Below are 20,317 nucleotides of genomic sequence, written 5' to 3'. Positions count from 1 at the left end.
CAGATGGGACCTAATTAAACTTAAAAGCTTTTGCACAACAAAGAAAACCATGAACAAAACGAAAAGACAACACTCAGAATGGGAGAACATGTTTGCAAACGACGTGACTGACAAGGGATTAGTCTCCAAAATTTACGAACAGCTCATGCAGCTCAACATCAAAAGAAAACCCAATCAAAAAATGGGCAGAAGACCTAAATAGACATTTCTCCAAAGACATACAGATGGCCAAGAGGCACGTGAAAATGCCAACATTGCAACATATTGCTAATTATTAGAGAAATGCAAATCAAAACTACAATGAGATATCACCTCACACCAGTCAGAATGGCCATCAAAAAGCCTACAAACAATAAATGCTGGAGAGGGTGTGGAGAAAAGGGAACCCTCCTACACTGTTGGTGGGAATGTAGATTGATACAGCCACTATGGAAAACAGTAGAGAGGTTCGTTAAAAAACTAAAAATCGGACTACAATATGATCCAGCAATCCCACTCCTAGGCATATATCTGGAGAAAACCATAATTCAAAAAGATACGTGCACCCCAGTGTTCATTGCACCACTATTTATTACAGTAGCCAAGACATGGAAGCAACTTAAATCTCCATCAACAGAGGAATGGATAAAGATGTGGTACATATATACAATGGGATACTACTCAGCCATAACAAGAATAAAATAATGCCATTTGCAGCAACATAGAAGGACCTAGAGATTATCATACTAAGTGAAGTAAGTCAAACAGAGAAAGACAAATATCATATGATATCGCTTATATGCAGAATCTTAAAAAATGATACAAATGAACTTAGTTACAAAACAGAAATAGACTCACAGAGTTAGAAAACAAACTTATGGTTACCAAAGGGGAAAGGTGGGGTGGAGGGATAAATTGGGAGTTTGGGATTGACATATACACACTGCTATATTTCAAATAGATAACCAAGAAGGACCTACTGTATAGCACAGGGAACTCTGCTCAATATTCTGTAGTAACCTAAATGGGAAAAGAATTTGAAAAAGAATAGATACATGTGTATGTATAACTGAATCACTTTGCTGTATGCCTGAAACTAATACGACATTGTTAATCAACTATACTCCAATATAAAATAAAAATTAGAAGAAATAAACAATATACTTCTTTGGGATACAAACAGTTGGCAAACTATAAAGAAAAGCAAGGAAAAAAACAGAATTCAAGATGATGTTGACCTGAGGGTGACAGATTATCTTACACGGATTGTCAAACAAACTGGTAACATTCTACTGCCTAAGATGAGTATTCTTTTTACTTTCTTCTTTAAATTTTATATATATTATATGTAATATATATACATGTATATATACATATATGTATACATATTTTAAATATATTATTTTTCTGTATAATATCGTTTGTAATGTTTTTTAAAAATAGCATTTGCAAAAGATAATGAGTTTAGTTCACGACTGAGACGCTCCAAATCTCAAACCCTCTCACATATTAGGAGGTGACTTTGTCCCTCTGATCCTTTGTGAGCAGCCCAGACCTCTCCCCAGCTCTTATCCCCTTGTGGATCATGGGATTCGTGGAGACCGAAGACCACGGCTGGACAACTTCTGTGGGGTTGGCTGCCCTGTTCTGGGCCCTGCACAGGCGTCAGAACAAGGGAACCTATGAGGCTGGGTTGGGGAATGAGGGGCTCTTCAGATTTTCAGTGCAGCCCAGCCCAGAGCCTTACAAAGATTAAAAGGAACAGAAAACAATATGTAAGGGCCCTGGTCTTTGACAAAGGGGCTGCTGTAGCTTTTCACAGAACCTGACAGATATTACACCAGGGTTCAAATGGGTCATACGCACATCGGAGTTCAATTCTTTTTAAAAGTATCCAAGCTTGTTAAAGAAAAAACAAAACAGACAGAAGGAATGTGCCAAAGACAATAAAAGAAATACAGGATTCAGTCCCAAGAAACAGCAAGAGGTAGGGAGAAGAATGGGGACCAGGTGAAGTTTTCATCTTAGAATTTCCACGTAAATCTTCTGATGTGTTTGAACTGGGCAATTTATCAATACAATAAAAAATCATGCTCCGAGGGGATGAGAAAAACATGGTGCCCCTTAGAGACGGCAAACAGGAGCTACAAAAGTTTAAAAGGCTTGAAAAGGGCTTCCCTGGTGGCGCAGTGGTTAAGAATCCGCCTGCCAAGGCAGGAGACACGGGTTCGAGCCCTGGTCCGGGAAGATCCCACATGCCGCGGAGCAATTAAGCCCATGGGCCACAACTACTGAGCCTGCGCTCTAGAGCCGGTGCTCCGCCACAAGAGAAGCCACCGCGATGAGAAGCCCACGCACCGCAACGAAGAGTAGCCCCCGCTCGCCACAACTAGAGAAAGCCCGTGCACAGCAAAGACCCAATGCAGCCAAAAATAAATAAATAAATAAATAAATAAATTTATTTTTTAAAAAAAAGGCTCGAAAATACCAATGATACTGCAATCTTCCTTGAAAAAGGAAGGAATAATACATTCTGGAAAATGTATTATTGCTCCATCACTGGAGGAAAATGTGAGCTGGCAGAATGGTATAACGGAAAAAGAACACCAGGCAGGAAACCGGAGATCTGTTAGGGAACTACACCCACCCAGCATGTGGTATGTGGTAGGAAGGGTATGGATGGGCTGGGCCCTCTGACACCTGGAGGTGTGAGATTCTCAGCTCTGCCACTTACCGGCTGTGACACACAGCAGGCTGACAGAGGGCAGGCTTGTCAGCCGTGAGCCTCGGTTTTCTTATCATTAAAGTGGGAACATAAAAATGCCCACTTCAAAGGGTGGTCGTGAAGATTAGACAAGCATTGGAAGCATTTAATACCCAGTGGTGCATAATAAATGTCATGCCCCAGCCCTCAATTTCCCAACTATGCAATTGCAGGAAAGAATAAATGAGCTCTAGCCTCACCAGTTCTAAACTTGTTTGCCTGCTGCCGTAGGCAGAACAATTCCCTCCTCCCCCAAAGGCCCGCTTCCTTAATCCATGGAACCTGCGACTGCATGATGCCACATGCCAAAGGGTAATTACAGTGGCTAATCAGCTGACCTTGAAATAGGGAGACTCTCCTGAGTTATCCCAGTGGGCTCCATGTCATCAGGGTCCTTGGAAATGGAAGCAGGAGAGAGATTCCTGCCATTGCTGGATCTGAAGATGCAGGAAGAGGGTTTGAGCCCAGAAATGAGGATGTGCCTGGGGGCTGGAAAGGGCAAGGAAATGGATCCTCTCCTAGAGCCTCCAGAAAGGAACACAGTCCTGAAAAACCTTCATTTTAGCCAGCGAGTGACTTACTTCTGCTGCAGCCCCCCCGGGAGGAGCCAGACAGGCAGCAATGGAAGCAGCTCGGAGCAGGGGCGAGGGAGCCTCCCCTGAAGAGCACGGCCAGGCCCCGGGACACAGGACCCGGCTCCCAGCTCCTCCAGCCAGCCTGTTGCAAGAGCCATTTAACTCTCCATTAACCCGATGTGATGAGCACAGAGAAATGAACTCCCGGCAGCAAGCGCGTCGCAATTTACGGCACCCGCTAACTGACGTGCGAGTTCCTACCGCGTGGGTCGAGAGTAAACCATTTGTTTGCTTACTTCCCTCACGCCCTTCCCGGACGGTGGGTGCATCGGGCCTTCTCCTCTCGTCTCCTGCAGTTTTCTATTCAGCTGTTATTCCACTGACGTTTCCCATCCCGCAGTCTTTTCTCGGTTGTGCGGTTTGCCATCAGCAACCCATATCATTTTTGCAGACCTGACCGAGGTTTCACAACAAAAATCCCACGACCCTCCAACCTTCCACTCATCCCACTTCGAAATGTTCGCCCAAAGCAAGTATCCTCCCGCATGAGGCGTGCGGTGAGAAGACCACTCAGTTGGCACTTGAGAAAACCCTGGTCACGTCGCTTAACTGTTCTGGGCCCCAACACTGTCCTCTGCAAAAGAGGAGATGGTCTGGGACTGCTTCGTGGCGAGAACACTGCTTCTGGGGGGTGAAGACCCAAGAGGCAGAGACCTGCTCTGATGCTCCATTTTTAACTTCACTGACCAAATATGAGAGCAACTTCTGGCCCAGGTACCACCTTGGCACTCAGGACACAATGACAGCCATAGTCCCTGCCCTGAGCAAGCTCACTCTCTGCAGCCACAAGGCTCTCACAAGGAACTGTCTTAGGTTACACGCCTTCATCTCCTTGGGCTCGGGGGCATCTGTCCCATGGGGGTGATGAAACAGTTCCCCTCACAGGGGCTGAAAGGTGCAAATAAACCCCAAGCATGAAGCACTATCTCGAAATGGCCATTATCTTATTTGTTAAGGATTTCTCATACTTGAGCAGGTTTCTGCTTCCCTGAACGCAGTAAGAGAGCTCTAAAGACTGGACTTTGGTTAGCGGAAGAAACAAGCCAGATGGAGGTGAGTGAGTGAAAGAGCAACATACAACTATTTCTTTACTAACCAGTTACTAGGACACATTCGCCTCCAAACTCACTCAGCAGAACAGGCTCCGGGAGACGCTCAGTTGTTTTCCAAGGAGATGGTTGTTTTCATAACCCAGAGACAAGTTACGTTACTCCCCCCTCCTCTTTACAATCACAGCCATCGGGGGCGACCCTCCGTCCAGCACATCCACGTGCACACAGCCCTCCCTGACCAGACTTCACCAAGATAAATAATGCTCTCGCCCGTTCTTGAATTACTCTGACCTCTCTGACAGATGCTGGCGTGCATCTCTGGAACATGTGTCCTTAATAACAAGGGAAGAAACATCCCAGGCAGCACAGGATCTCTTATAGACGCCACAGATACGCAGAGGGATTTCTACAGGAAGGCACGTTCATGCTCCTGGCAGGCAGGCCTCGGTCACTGCCTCTCCCCTACTGTGCACACACCCCAGTCCTGCCGGGGAACCTGCCTCCCGGCAGCAGCCCTCTGCCGCCCCTTACAGTTGCCCCCACCCCTTAGCTCCCACATTTCAGGGATGTTTTCTCAGATGCGCAGGACATGCGCTGAAACCCACCAGTTCCAGGCTTCTGCGGTGTCTTCCACGAGTTAACTGGACCCTCCCTCCAACACAGCACCTGGTGCTGAGGTTTTCTTCTGTGATGTCTCGCTCCGTGGAGCCTGGTCTGTGGCTACGCTGTAGCGGCAAGAGCCAGGCAGGGTAGAAGTTGGCCAAGAAGGACTCGGTGAGCTTCCCTCCCGACTCTCAAAGCACCGTGTTCTACTCACCCACGAACCAGGTCAGTCCAACCTGACTTGAAAAGGCAGCTCTTGGGCAGAATGTGTTCGGGGGCGGGGTGTTGCAGGGCAAGCTCACAAGAGGCAGCTCTAGTTCCCGTTCCAAAAGCAAACGAAACACCATGCCTTCATTCTCTGCAAATGGTCCGCCAGATTTCCCAAATCTCCCAAGGTAGTTTTCTAATTATTTGTGTTTACTGGCCAACTTGTCTCCAAATATTAAAGACTAGCTCCTCAAAAATCATGCTATCAACCCACGGGGCTTTGCATTGAGAGTACCTATAGTGCTGGGAGAACTGGACAGCTGTATGTAAAAGAACGAAATTAGAACACTCCCTAACACCATACACAAAATAAACTCAAGATGGATTAAAGACCTAAATGTAAGACTGGATGCTAAACAACTCCTAGAGGAAAACAGAACACTTTTTGACATAAATCACAGCAACATCTTTTTGGATCTGCCTCCTAGAGTAGCGGAAATAAAAACAGAAATAAACAAATGGGACCTAATTAAGCTTAAAAGCTTTTGCACAGCAAAGGAAACCATAAAGAAAACGAGAAGACAACCTACAGAATGGGAGAAAATATTTGCAAATGATGCGACCAACAAGGGATTAATCTCCAAAATATAAAAACAGCTCATACAGCTCAATATCAAAAAACCAACAACCCAATCAAAAAGCGGGCAGAAGACCTAAATAGACATTTCTCCAAAGAAGACATAGAGATGGCCAAAAGGTACATGAAAAGATGCTCAACACTGCTACTTATTAGAGAAATGCAAATCAAAACTACAATGAGGTACCACCCCACACCGGTCAGAATGCCCATCATCAAAAAGTCTACAGATAATAAATGCTGGAGAGGGTATGGAGAAAAGGGAACCCTCCTACACCATTGGTGGGAATGTAAATTGGTGCAGCCACTATGGAGAACAGTATGGAGGTTCCTTAAAAAACTAAAAATATAACTACCATACGACCCAGCAATCCCACTACTGGGCATATACCCTGAGAAAACCATAATTCAAAAAGAGTCATGTACCACAATGTTCATTGCAGCTCTATTTACAATAGCCAGGACATGGAAGCAACCTAAGTGTCCATCAACAGATGAATGGCTAAAGAAGATGTGGCACATATATACAATGGAATATTACTCAGCCATAAAAAGAAATGAAATTGAGTTATTTGTAGTGAGGTGGATGGACCTAGAGTCTGTCATACAGAGTGAAGTAAGTCAGAAAGAGAAAAACAAATACCGTATGCTAACACATATATATGGAATCTAAGGGGAAAAAAAAAAAAGGTCATGAAGAACCTAGGGGTAAGACGGGAATAAAGACACAGACCTACTAGAGAATGGACTTGAGGATATGGGGAGGGGGAAGGGTAAGCTGTGACAAAGTGAGAGAGTGGCATGGACATATATACACTACCAAACGTAAAATAGATAGCTAGTGGGAAGCAGCCGCATAGCACAGGGAGATCAGCTCGGTGGTTTGTGACCACCTAGAGGGGTGGGATAGGGAGGGTGGGAGGGAGGGAGACGCAAGAGGGAAAAGATATAGGAACATATGTATATGTATAACTGATTCACTTTGTTATAAAGCAGAAACTAACACACCATTGTAAAGCAATTATACTCCAATAAAGATGTTAAAAAAAAAAAAAAAAAAAAAAGAATCTGCCTTCCAATGCAGGGGACTCGAGTTTGATCCCTGGTCAGGGAACTAAGATCCCAAATGCTGCAGCGCAACTAAGCCCCCTGCCCTGCAACTACTGAGGCCGCGCGCTCTGGAGCCTGCCTGCCACAACTAGAGAGAAGACTGCACACCACAATGAAGAGCCCATGTGCCACAACTAAGACCTGATGCAGCCAAATAAATAAATAATTTTTTTAAAACATGAGAAGGCAACCTACTGAATGAGAGAAGCTATTTGCAAATCACATATCCATCAAGGGGTTAATATTCAAAATATATAAAGAACGCATACAACTTGACAACAACAAAACCCCCAAACAACCTGATTTTTCAAATATGCAGAGGACCCAACAGACACATGAAAGATGATCAACGTCACTAATTATTACGGAAATGCAAAGCAAAACCACAATGAGATATCACTTCATACATATTAGAATGCCTATTCTCAAAAAGACAAGAAATAACAGGTGTTGGTGAAGATGTGAAGAAAATTGTACCCTCATACACTGTTGGTGGGAATGTAAATTGGTGCAGCCACTTTGGAAAACAGTATGGAGATTCCTCAAGAAGTTAAGAATAGAACTACCACACAATTCAGCTATTCCACTTCTGGGTATTCATCTGAAGAATACAAGAACACTAATTTGAAAAGACAGATGCACCTCAATGTCCTCAGCAGTGTTATTTACAACACTCGAGATATGGAAATGAACTCATAGACACAGAGAACAGATAGGTGGTTACCAGAGGGGAAGGGAGCTGGGGGTGGTTGAAATGGATGAAGAGGGTCAAGTATATGGTGACGGATAGTAACTAAACTTTGGGGGATGATCACTTTGTAATGAACATAGATGTTGAATGATAATGTTGTACACCTGAAACTTACATACCAATTTTACGTCCATAAAAAAAGAAGGAAAGGCAGAAAGGATATTTTATAGATTTCACAAATGATCATTGAAATTGATGTGAAATAAATGTAGACGGATTTTTGAATAAAAAAAAAAAAAGATGTGCTGAATATACATATACAATGGAATATTACTCAGTCATAAAAAAGACTAAAATAATGCCATTTCCAGCAACATGGATGGACCTAGACATTATCATACTAAGTGAAGTAAGCCAGGCAAAGACAAATATCATATGATATTGCTTATATGCGGAATCTAAAAAACAAGATACAAATGAACATATATACAAAACAGAAATAGACCCACAGACATAGAAAACAAACTCATGGTTACCAAAGGGGAAAGGACTGGGAGGGATAAATTAGGAGGTTGGGATTAACTGATACACACTACTATATATAAAATAGATAACCAACAAGGACCTACTGTATAGCACAGGGAACTATATGCATTATTTTTTAATAACCTATAATGGGAAAGAATCTGAAAAAGAATATAAATATATATACATACACATATGTGTGTGTGTGTGTGTGTGTGTGTGTGTGTGTGTGTGTATATATATATATATATATAACTGAATCATTCTGCTGTACACCTGAAACTAACACAACACTGTACATCAACTATACTTCAATTAAAACATAAATAAATAAAAGAGCACCTATAAAAAATAACTTTGCAAGAGAAAACCAAAATCGCCTACTCACTCACTCTTTGAGTTTCCTACTTTAAACTGGGGACAAAAATACATCTGTAAGACCCATAAATGCAAAGACTTATTAGTATATAGAGTAACTTAGCTAGAATGACAATATTGCCCTATAGCAAATGGTTAATGCATAAAATTATCTTTTAAAAACCGCACTAGTAAGCTCAGAGCAGAGGGTTCCTAAGCTTTTTAGTCGAATGGCGGTGGCGGCTCCAGTGAATAGCTACAGACAGAAAGGAAAGAAAGGATCCCTCCAGTATGGGAAAGGGAGACCAGGCAAAACGTTTTTGGAGGGAAATGCTGTTGACTATGAAATTGACTAAAACTGTTATTTCATGAAGAGCATTAGAGGTGAAATAAGAAAAGTGAAATATATTTATTCTTTTAGACCAATGCACTCCAGTAAGATTTACACGGTGGCCACCTCAGAGAGCCTGTATTTCGGGGACACAGATCTTCACTTCCAGAAGCTCCTACTGAGACCTTCTGCTACCAGTCTCTGCGTCATCAGCTATGCCTGCCAGACACTGCCGGGCAATTGGACCCAGACATCAGCAAACATACCCTGAGCTAGACAGGCTGGGCCACCACAATCAATAAGAAATGAGAACACACTGCAAGTCCCAAGGCGGATAAATAAGAAGAAATCCACATATAGGACATTTGTTCTGAGTAAATCCTCAGGGTTCTCATCAGAAGAAAAAAATTTTTTAAATTTCTTTTATTGTGTATTTATATGAGGTGATGCGTGTTTACTAAGCTTACTGTGATAATCATTTCATGATATATGAAACTTTGGGGGCAAATAAGTGGGGTAGGCTCGGCTATATGCCTCAACGAGGCACTGGTGCGGCTCCGAGGCTCCACCAGCTCATGATTTCTATGGAATCCAGCAACAGGGAGGACAGGATGGAGGAGATACGGGACTGACGGTGCTGGTCCCCTGACCTCCGAGAATGGGTGCTCCAGCCTGCTGGGAACAGGACTTCTAAAATGACAAATATGTCTGGAAGGCTGTGGTCCAAGGCCATTTTTGCTGACTATAAGCAGGGTGTACGGAACCAGAGGGAGCACACAGCTCTCCTGAAAACTGAAGGTGTATATGCTCGAGATGAAACTGAATTCTATCTAGGCAAGAGATGTGCTTTTATGTACAAAGCAAAGAACAACACAGTAACTCCGGGTGGAAAACCTAAAACCAGAGTAATCTGGGGAAAGATAACTTGCACTCATGGAAACAGTGGCACGGTTTGTGCCAAATTTGGAAGCAACCTTCCTGCTAAGGCCACTGGACACAGAATCCGTGTGATGCTGTACCCTTCAAGGATTTAAACTTACTGAAAAGTAGATAAAACTGTGGACTTGTTCTCTTGTTAAAAAAAAAAAAAATGATATAAGTCAAATCATTATGCTGTATACCTTAAACTTATACAGTGCTGCATGTCAATTATATCTCATTAAAACTGAAATAAAATAAAAGTTACAAAAAAAAAAGAAATCCACATCAAGATGAATCACTGCAAGTGAAACTGCAGTGGTAACAAGAAAAACTTAAAAGGAACCAGAGGGAAAGTCAGATTACCAGCAAAGAACAACAATTAGGCTGACAGTTGCTACAATGGCAACAGATATCAAAAAATAATGGGGGCTTCCCTCGTGGCGCAGTGGTTGAGAATCTACCTGCCAATGCAGGGGACACGGGTTCGAGCCCTGGTCTGGGAAGATGCCACATGCTGTGGGGCAACTGGGCCCGTGAGCCACAACTACTGAGCCTGCGCGTCTGGAGCTTGTGCTCCGCAACAAGAGAGGCCGCGATAGTGAGAGGCCCGCGCACCATGATGAAGAGTGGCCCCCGCTCGCCGCAGCTAGAGGAAGCCCTCGCACAGAAACGAAGACCCAACACAGACATAAATAAATAAAGAAAAATAAAATGACAAAAAAAAAAATTTAAAAAAAGGAAAAAATATAGTTTAAAAAAAAAATAATGGAATTGTATCTTTAGAAGTGCTGAGGAAAACAACTGTTAACCTAAAATTCTCTACCCAATTAAATTACCATTTGAGAGTATTTTTTAGATAGACAAAGGCCTCTGTGCAGAGATTACCTCCTACTTATGCTTACTGAAATAACACTAAATGCATCCCAGCAAGAAGAAACAGAACCTGGAAAGAAAAGTGGTAACCAAAGTTGGTAAATTTAGATCTAAAAGGTGAATCAGCATAAGTACTTACAATTAAAATAAAATGGAAGCTTAAAATGGGGTAGCGGGGATTTGACACTAAATTATTTTCAGCAAGTCACAGTGTCAGAAGGAGTCTGTGTCCTTCAGGAGAATGGTAAATACACTTTTAAGTATGTTTGTTAAAATTTGCAAAGAACAGAGATATAAAGTCTAAACCAACAGAGAGAGAATTAAAAAAACAAGCCCAGTATTTTTGATGGAATGCAGGAAGGTTAAAAAAAGAAGAAGAAAAACATGGTGGCAGGAAAAGTAAATAACATAGCAGAACAAGTCCAACTCTAAGTGCAATCACAATAACTCTAGATGGAACAAACTCACTTATTAAGATAAACGTGGATTACCTCTCACACACACTCAGCCTTAAACTGCTTAAAACATGACAGAGAAAAGTTGAAAACAAAAAAGTAAAAAAATTATACCAGCAAACAATACTGCAAAGAAAGCCGATGTAGCAATATTGGTACAATGTGATACTGAGAGCAGCATCAGACACATTGGAATCCAAGGCAAAAGCACTAACAGAGATAATGCATTTAATAATAGAAGAACCACCTACCAAGTTATGATAATCGTGAATTTTTATGCACCCAATAATAAAGTAGCAAACACTTTGCCAAACCAAATTCACTTTATTCTGCTGAAATGGCCCCAAAAGCAAGAGACAAGAAAGCCAACCCACTGGTCAGATGGGCCCACTGGTGGGACATATCATGGCCTTGAGTGAGTTTGATCATTATAAAAGAATCATTATTTTAATTACAGAAATGAGACTATTTGGGGGAGTTAAAAGTGAACAGAAGGCTATGTATTATTCAAGAGTGACCATAGAAATTATAGATCCAGATTTCATTCAAGAAGCAAGGAAGGACTAGACCCATAAGATAAATTAGAAGTAGGCAATTGTGGGGAGTAATCAACTATTTTATGTTTTCCCATTTGTTTAATGTAAAAGTCATATTTTTATATACATTAAATTCAAGAGTGTCCTTTTATTCCCTTTTTAAAAATTAAAAAGAAATTTTTTGGCCTCGCCACGAGGCATGTGGGATCTTAGTTCCCCAGCCAGGGATCAAACCCGCACCCCTTGTAGGGAAAGCACGCTGGACCACCAGGGAAGTCCCAAGAGTGTCCTTTTACTGACAATGTGTTCAGTTGAATGAAACAAAGTCCCAGTGCTCGGGTGGGTGGTTTCAAAGTCCCCAGGAGAGGCTCAGAGGCTACCAGGAGGACAGGAGACACTGACCACACAGCCACCCTGCCCCCTAATGCGGGTTCCTGTCCCACTGGTCACCTGGAGAACCAGAGTCGCACACAAACAACACAATCCACAACAGCTAGAAGCGTGCATGCTGCAGATAAGCAAAAGAGGGAAAAGATAGAAGAGAAAAAAGACAACTCAAGGGGCAGAGCAAATTTGATGAGTGGCAGGTTCCAACGAACCTGAGAGAGGTAAGTCCACTGTCATGAGCAGGTTGGAATCCGGCCTCTGATGTGCTTTAGGAAAACTATAATTAATGGACAGGAAGCCCCATGGTCATGGCCCTTTACAACTGCTGTGCTCAGAAACACACAACTCGAGGCTGGGCACCGACTCACGCCCGAGGGCAGTTACACGCTGCCGCCCGTCGTCTGGACCTCTGCTTCGATGGAAAGAGGTCACTCCAAGGCCTCCTCTTCCCCAAATGCCTGTCCTGCAAACTCTTATTTTACCCTTCGTTAATCTCACCAACCCACAGCTCCACTCCTAGGTGGAAACTATTTAGCTACAATTACAGAGATGCTCCAGACACAACATCCTCTCAGGGCAGTGACGGCAGCTGATCTAAAAGCACCGGGAAGTTTTACAAAACACAGATGCCTGAGAAACAGAACAAAACAAACCCCTCAGATGCCTGGGTCCCACCCCCAGAAGTTCTGATGCAACTGGCCAGGGGGTGGCCTGGCATCTGGGGTTTGTAACCTCCCCAGGGATTCTTCTACCAGGCAGCTGGGGTGAGTGTCACAGGGCTCAAGGGCTCGTCCTCGGCACGGGTTTACAAGACCCCTTTCACCTCCTAATAAAGGCCGAGGAGCAGGGCGCACCTTATTCCCTGCTCTGAGCACTGCTGGTCTCTAATCCTCCTGCATTGAAAGACCCAAACGTCTACCCTCCCCTCCCATTTCAAAGGGCACCTCTGAAGATGTTTGTCAAGAGGTTGAGAGCAAAGGCGAACGAGCAGTGTCTGCTTTCTGCACATCGTGTCACCAGCCTGCCCCTGGGAAAATCTAATAATTAGCTGAGCTCAGACGTCACTGGGGTGGCTCAGGAGGGGGATGTGAGCCCGTACAGAGCGAGAAGGGAGATGAGAAGGCTTCCGGAGATACCAGAACAACCTATGCAGCCCCTCACAATCATGTCAAACCATCCCTCCCTCGAGAGGAGGAACAGGACTCCGCTGTCAAGGCCAGGGGCACATGGACAGCACCACACGCCCATCTGGTTGCAGGGATGCTTCCCTCCGAAGCTCCAGGGGAGCTGGGGGGAGAGATATCCGGCCAGCCTGTGCACGTGGTGTCTCTCCCCCAGCCGGTGATGCTCAACTGGGGGTGACTTACGGCCCCTCCCCATAGACACTGGCACAAACGGAGGGTTATTCCTGGCATCCAGTGGGCGGAGACCAGAGATGCTGTTACGCATCCTACAGGGCACAGAGTGGCCTCCCGCGGCAGAGTTATCCAGCCCAAAACACCCACAGAGCCGAGGCTGAGAAACCATCTCCGAGCGCTGGCTCAGCAGTGATTCGTCGGGCAATCCCAATGTGCAATGTTATACGACAATGTGAGGGTTATGCGACACCTGGGCCCCATCACTTAGTGACCCTGTGAGTTACCTGGTTTAAAAATAAATCCAAACCCAAACCCTACACAAGAGAACCCTTGGAAACAACAAGAAACTCCCAGCGACACTTCAAAGTTGAAAAGGAAGCGAGAGGCCCAACCACGGACTCAGTTGGCCAGAAGGAAAGCATCTCATTTCACCCAGAGAAGTTCCTCTGACTCCTCCAAGAGGAGCGTGAAAAGCTCTCGACCATTAAGAGTGTTTTAAACACGTGCATTAGACCCAGACAGACAGGCACCTGTTGCATAAAATTACATCAACTTTAAACTGTCCTGTTTCCTAGGAGTCACAAAAATAATGGAGGATTTTTCAGAAGTGACTTTGTTTCACTCATGAAAAACATTGTTGCTAATCCCCCTGAATAAGCACAGATGATGGAACATCCACAAGCCTCTTCGCAGCCCCCTCCCAGCGCCTTGACCAATAGTCCCTGGGGCGGGGGGTATGGAAACGGTACCCGGTGCCGCAACGTCCCACCCCTGATTTCCCCCAAACAGCCCCCTCCAGCTCCCAGCCCTGCTCAGACTATGGTGAGACCTCCAGCCGGAAGAGGGGAAGCCGCGTGAGACGGGAAACAACCAACAAGAGGCTACTGCAGCTGTTCAGGGTTAAATCATCCACTCATCAAGCAGGGGCTTGGTGAGTAAATACAGCTTTGCCTGGGCGACCAGCTCCCAGCATCCAAAGATGAAGAGCATCTATGCTCAAACACCAACCATCTGATGAACGCTTCCGTGTTTTGGACATTCCCTTGTCCCAGTCAACCTGCTGTGGGTCACAAAAAAGAACATCTGTGATGCTGGGGGGGCAAATGAGAACCAAGCCTCCCACACAAGTCTTCTCTCAGCGCAGGAACTGACCAACCCAGGGCGAAGCACCCTGGAGGCTCAAGGGCTCTCTCTCATTTCTCCCAGGCTCATCCTTATGTCAGGGATTCAAATGCTGGCAATCAACGGCTCAACAGCAAGACATTCTGCACAGATGCGTAACTATATATATAACTTGGCGTCTTTTCAGTGCTGAATAATTCCTGACGACTGCAGGGGAAAAATGAAAACAGCTTCTTTGGCTCATGATCATACCACTCAATGTCTGATGGTTCTCACTTGAGTCAGAGAAATGCCAAGAAAGTGTACTCGGGAAACAGTCATACCAGACAGCATCTTCTAAGCATTTCTATTTCTCTGACTCTTGATTCTGCATTTGAGGATAAAAGTTATCCAAATCGTACGACGTCACTAACACCACGTACAGTGTATAAATTTGACAGACCACCCCCCCAGCATCAAATGTAAATTTTGAAAAGAGAAGTGTTTGTTATTTATTCCCGCAGCACAAACTGGATGCAGTTAGCCGTCTAGTGGAGTTTAAATTATCCAGAAATACGTGCTATGGCTACATATATATATATATATATATTTTTTTGGCCGTGCCGTGAAGCATGCGGGATCTTAGTTCCCCGATCACGGGGTGGAGCCTGTGCCCCCTGCAGTGGAGCCGCGGAGTCTTTCCCACTGGACCGCCAGGGAAGTCCCTCTGGCTACATTTTAATTATTTTTAATTTTTATTTATTTGTTTATTTATTTATGGCTGTGTTGGGTCTTCGTTTCTGTGCAAGGGCTTTCTCTATAGTTGCGGCAAGTGGGGGCCACTCTTCATTGCGGTGCGCGGGCCCTCTCACTATCGCAGCCTCTCGTTGCGGAGCACAGGCTCAGTAGCTGTGGCTCACGGGCCTAGTCGCTCCGCGGCATGTGGGATCTTCCCAGACCAGGGCTCGAACCCGTGTCCCATGCATCGGCAGGCAGACTCTCAACCACTGCGCCACCAGGGAAGCCCCCTAATTATTTTTTAAGAAAAGCCACCTGAACGGTGGTGTCTGTGTCATTGAAATTCACAAGCTCCTTATTTCAACAGCAGATGACAGGCTGACAGCCGCCCTCCACAGTATAAAAGAGTCCCACGTGCCAGGACAGACCATGCTGAGGGCAGAGGAAGGGCTGGGTCTTACATCTCTGGGGGGAGTGAGTGTGGCCTGAAGCTGATGGCCGCTCACATAGCATCGCTGCTTCTGCCTGAAAGGCCACCTGGGTGCCCACAGGGATACAGGAAACAGGCAGAGAGGAGGCTGCCCGCTCACAGGGACAACCGGGTGTGGCACGACCCCAGCGAGGGACCCTCCCCGAACCTCAGAGCTAACCAAACAGGGCGATCTGATGGCCCTCAGTCATCATCAAAATATTAATACTTGACCTCAACTGGAATCTCAGGTCTGTATGAACTGTCCTGAGGCAATCACTTACAGAGTCAGAAATTCCCCGCCAAGAGATTTTAAGATAATGTTATAGCTCTTAAAGAAAGATAAAGATGACAAAACCTTCACTCATTCAACAAATATTTACTGAGTGCTTGATAAGGGCAAGGACATGCAGACACACATATATACCCGATAAGTCAGAGATGTGAGGTCCGAAATGCCACTGAGGGATCCCGTGAGACCCTCAAACTGTGGGTTGGAGTAGACACCTACCAAGGAAGCACTTTCGAGATTTATACAGCTGAGTAATCGAGGCTGTGTGGGCAGAGATCAACAGAGCAGAACTGCACCCAGAAACAGACCTACACACATACATCCCCTGATTTCTGACAAAGGTACAAAAGTAACTCAATGGAGCAAAGATAGCCTTTTTCAAGAAATGGTGCCAGAACTGGAGGCCCATAGGCAAAAAATGAACCTTGACCTGAGTCTCACACCTGGTACAAAAATGAACTCAAAATGGACACCATGGATTGAAATGTTTATAAAACGTAAAACTGTAAAACTTACCCCCGCTCGAAAAAAACCACAGGAGAAAATATTCAGAATCTAGGTCTAGGCAAAGAGCTCTGAGAATTGATACCATAAAAGGAAATATTTATAAATTGAACTTCATCAAAATTAAAAACACTTGCCCTGGGAAAGACCCTGCTGAAAGGATGGAAGACAAACTGCAGAGTGGGAGAAAATACTTGTAAACCATTTATCTGACCAAGTATCTAGAAGAACTCTCAAAACTCAGCAGTTAGAAAAAAAAACACACAACAGTAAAATAAGCAATCTAATTAGAAAATGGGCAAAAGAGGGCTCCTCTGGTGGCGCAGTGGTTGAGAATCTGCCTGCTAATGCAGGGGACACGGGTTCGAGCCCTGGTCTGGGAAGATCCCACATGCCACGGAGCAACTAGGCCCGTGAGCCACAACTACTGAGCCTGCGCGTCTGGAGCCTGTGCTCCGCAACAAGAGAGGCCACGATAGTAAGAGGCCCGCGCACCGCGATGAAGAGTGGCCCCAGCTTGCCACAACTGGAGAAAGCCCTCCCACAGAAACGAAGACCCAACACAGCCATAAATAAATAAATAAATAAATACTTAATTTTAAAAAAAAGAAAATGGGCAAAAGACATGAAGACACCAAAGAGGACATACAGGTGGCAAATATGACATGAAAATATATCTAACATCATTAGCCATTAGGGAAATGCACATTAAAACCACAAAGAGATATCTCCTATCAGAATGGCCAAAATGAAGAAGTGACAACACCAAATGCCAGTGAGGACGCAGAGCAATGGAGCACTTGCGCATGCCTGGTGAGAACATTAAATGGTGTAGCCACTCTGGAAAACAGTTGGGCACTTTCTTAAAAAAAAAAAGAAAGAAAGAAAAAGAAATATGCAACTACCATATGACCCAGGAACTGAGCATTTACCCCAGAGAAATGAAGGCTGATGTTCCCACAAAAACCTGCACATAGACGTTCGCGGCAACTTTATTCATAATAGCCTTAACCTGGAAACGACCCAGATGTCCTTCAACCAGACTGGTTAAGCCCCCTGTGGTGCATGGTCACCGTGGACCACTCCTCAGCTATAAAAAGGCACTGGACTTCTCTGGTAGAGCAGTGCTTAAGAATCTGCCTGCCAATGCAGGGGACACAGGTTTAAGCCCTGGTCCAGAAAGATCCCACATGCTGCGGAGCAACTAAGCCTGTACGCCACAACTACTGAGCCTGCAAGCCACAACTACTGAGCCCATGTGCTGCAACTACTGAAGCCCCCACACCTAGGGTCTGTGCTCCACAACAAGAGAAGCCACCACAATGAGAAGCCCGCGCACCGCAACAAAGAGTAGCCCTCGCTTGTCGCAACTAGAGAAAGCCCACACGCAGCAACAAAGACCTAATGCAACCAAAAATAAATTTTTAAAAAAAAGGGGACTTCTTTAGTGACTCAGTGGTTAAGAATCCACCTGCTGGGGGCTTCCCTGGTGGCGCAGTGGTTGAGGGTCTGCCTGCCAGTGCAGGGGACATGGGTTCGAGCCCTGGTCTGGGAGGATCCCGCGTGCCGCGGAGCGGCTGGGCCCGTGAACCACAATTGCTGAGCCTGCGCGTCTGGAGCCTGTGCTCCGCAACAAGAGAGGCCGCGATGAAGAGTGGCCCCCGCTTGCCGCAACTGGGGAAGGCCCTCGCACAGAAACGAAGACCCGACACAGCCATAAATAAATAAATAAATAATTAAAAAAAAAAAAAAAAAAAAGAATCCACCTGCCAATGCAGGGGACATGGGTTTGAGCCCTAGTCCAGGAGGATCCCACATGCTGCGGAGCAACTAAGCCTGTGCGCCACAACTACTGAGCCCGCACGCCTAGAGCCCGCGAGCCACAACAAGAGAAGCCACCGCAGTGAGAAGCCCACGCTCCACAATGAAGACGAGCCCCTGCTTGCCACAACTAAAGAAAGCCCACATAAAGACCTGACGCAGCGAAAAATAAATTTTAAAAAAGTTTAATTAAAAAAAAAAAAGCACAGACCACAGATGTGTCCACAACCTGGGCAGATCTCCAGAGAATGATGCTGAGTGAAAAAAGCCAGTCCCCAAAGGTTACACACTGTGTGACTCCATTTGTCATATTCTTGAAATGACACAATTACAGAAACGGAGACCACAGCAGTGGGTGCAGGGGTGCGGGATGGGAGCTGGGACAGGAGGGAAGCGGGTGTGGCCTAAAAGATCAACGTGATGGATTCCTGTTCTGTAGCTTGACTGAACCAATGTGATATCCCAGTTGTGAGATCATACCAGAGTTTTATGTTACCTAATAAAACTTGGGGGAGGGACTTACCTGGCAGTCCAGTGGTTAAGACTCTGCACTTTGCATGAGTTCGATCATGCAAAGGGGGCATAGGTTCGATCCCTGGTTAGGGAACTAAGATCCTGCATGCCCGGCAGTGCGGCCGAAAAACCAAAACAAACAAAAACTTGGGGGAAACAGGGTAAAGGGTACATGGGACCTTTCTATATTATTTCTTACAACTGCATGAGAATCTGCAAGGGCCTCATGAAAGAGTTCAGAAAAAGAGTGCTGGGGAAGGCTTCAAGAAGGAGATGGCATTTCTGGGAGAATCTTAAAGGATGGGCTGCATGTCACTAGTAGAGGTGGGACTCTAGGTACAGTCCGGGGGGAGCAGGGGTGAGGTGGGCTGAGAGGGCTGTGCTCACTCTACAGGTGAATTCTGCCCTCCTTCTTCCTATAATTTTCTCAGTAGAGATGAAAGCAGCAGCTTAATGAATACTTCCAAAAGTAGAAATTAATTTTATAGAGAAGCATTAGTGGGTCAGAGCAAGAGGCAGATGCCCTTCCTCCTGGACCCACTCCTCCTCCAGCAGCTTCCCCAGTGGCCCCCCGTCCAGGCGTCTGCACAGAGCTCCCCTCCACCCCTACAGTGCCCACCTGCCCACCGGCCTCCTCCTTCCAAGTTCACAGCAAAGGAGGAGGTGGGGCTTGAGCCAAGGTCTGGAGGACAGAGGAGAGGGGAGGGGTGCTGGGTCGGAGGCGTGGGTAAGTCCCAGCCTGGCCAGGACCCACGGTGAGGGGGCCGCCCGACCTTCACTAGCCTCGTAGAAAACCTTGATGTGATTCCACCTTGATTTCCACAAGAAATGGCTCGAGGGCCGGGTTCCGGGCACCAGCACAGCGCTCGACAGGCTCTCGCCCATCCCTTCCAACAACAGTGAATCAGCCATTAGTGCTATTTATGGTTGTTTAACTGCACACACACTCCCCTTCTTCCCAGACACCAAAACTGTGCCATTTACAGCTGAAGCATTTTATTTTATTTTAAAATTTTTTTGGCTGTGTTGGGTCTTTGTTGCTGCACGCGGGCTTTGTCTAGTTGTGGAGAGCGGGGGCTACTCTTCGTTGCGGTGCGTGGGCTTCTTGTGGTGGCTTCTCTTGTTGCAGAGCACGGGCTCTAGGCACGTGGGCTCAGTAGTTGTGGCACACGGGCTTAGCTGCTCCACAGCATGTGGGATCTTCCCGAACCAGGGATCGAACCCGTGTCCCCTGCACTGGCAGTTGGATTCTTAACCACTACACCACCAGGGAAGCCCCATGGCTGAAGCATTTAAAGCTGTTCCTGCCAAGGCCTCCTGTGCTTCCTGCCCTGCTCCTCACCCTCCAGGCCCCTGAGCTCTGCATCTCCCGGCCTTAGGGGTCATTCCCTTGGTTGATGGGGCTCTAGTCCAATCGTACCCCTGCCCTCGGGGTGTGTGCAGGACACACAAAGGCCG

At 45.7% G+C, this 20,317-nt stretch overlaps 2 protein-coding genes across 5 annotated transcripts in view; one reads left to right on the top strand and one right to left on the bottom strand.

Annotated features, from left to right (window-relative positions):
* The window catches only part of MTCL1 (microtubule crosslinking factor 1), a 126,014-nt gene that overhangs the window by 82,058 nt on the left and 23,639 nt on the right, over positions 1-20,317 (bottom strand). The gene's annotated exons all lie outside the window — the stretch shown is intronic.
* LOC103011330 (60S ribosomal protein L35a-like) lies at positions 9,596-9,925 on the top strand. Its single transcript, XM_057526104.1, has one exon. The coding sequence runs from the start codon at positions 9,596-9,598 to the stop codon at positions 9,923-9,925; it is 330 nt and encodes a 109-aa protein (XP_057382087.1).

The sequence above is a fragment of the Balaenoptera acutorostrata genome, chromosome 13 (genome assembly GCF_949987535.1).
Source record: "Balaenoptera acutorostrata chromosome 13, mBalAcu1.1, whole genome shotgun sequence".
Lineage (NCBI taxonomy): Eukaryota > Metazoa > Chordata > Mammalia > Artiodactyla > Balaenopteridae > Balaenoptera > Balaenoptera acutorostrata.
The sequence above is the reverse complement of the archived record's forward strand: the minus strand, read 5'-3'. Positions and strand labels throughout refer to the sequence as shown.

Bases quoted from the DNA above. Each gene is read 5' to 3' on its own strand.
- LOC103011330 (XM_057526104.1), top strand. From the start codon at position 9,596: ATGTCTGGAAGGCTGTGGTCCAAGGCCATTTTTGCTGACTATAAGCAG.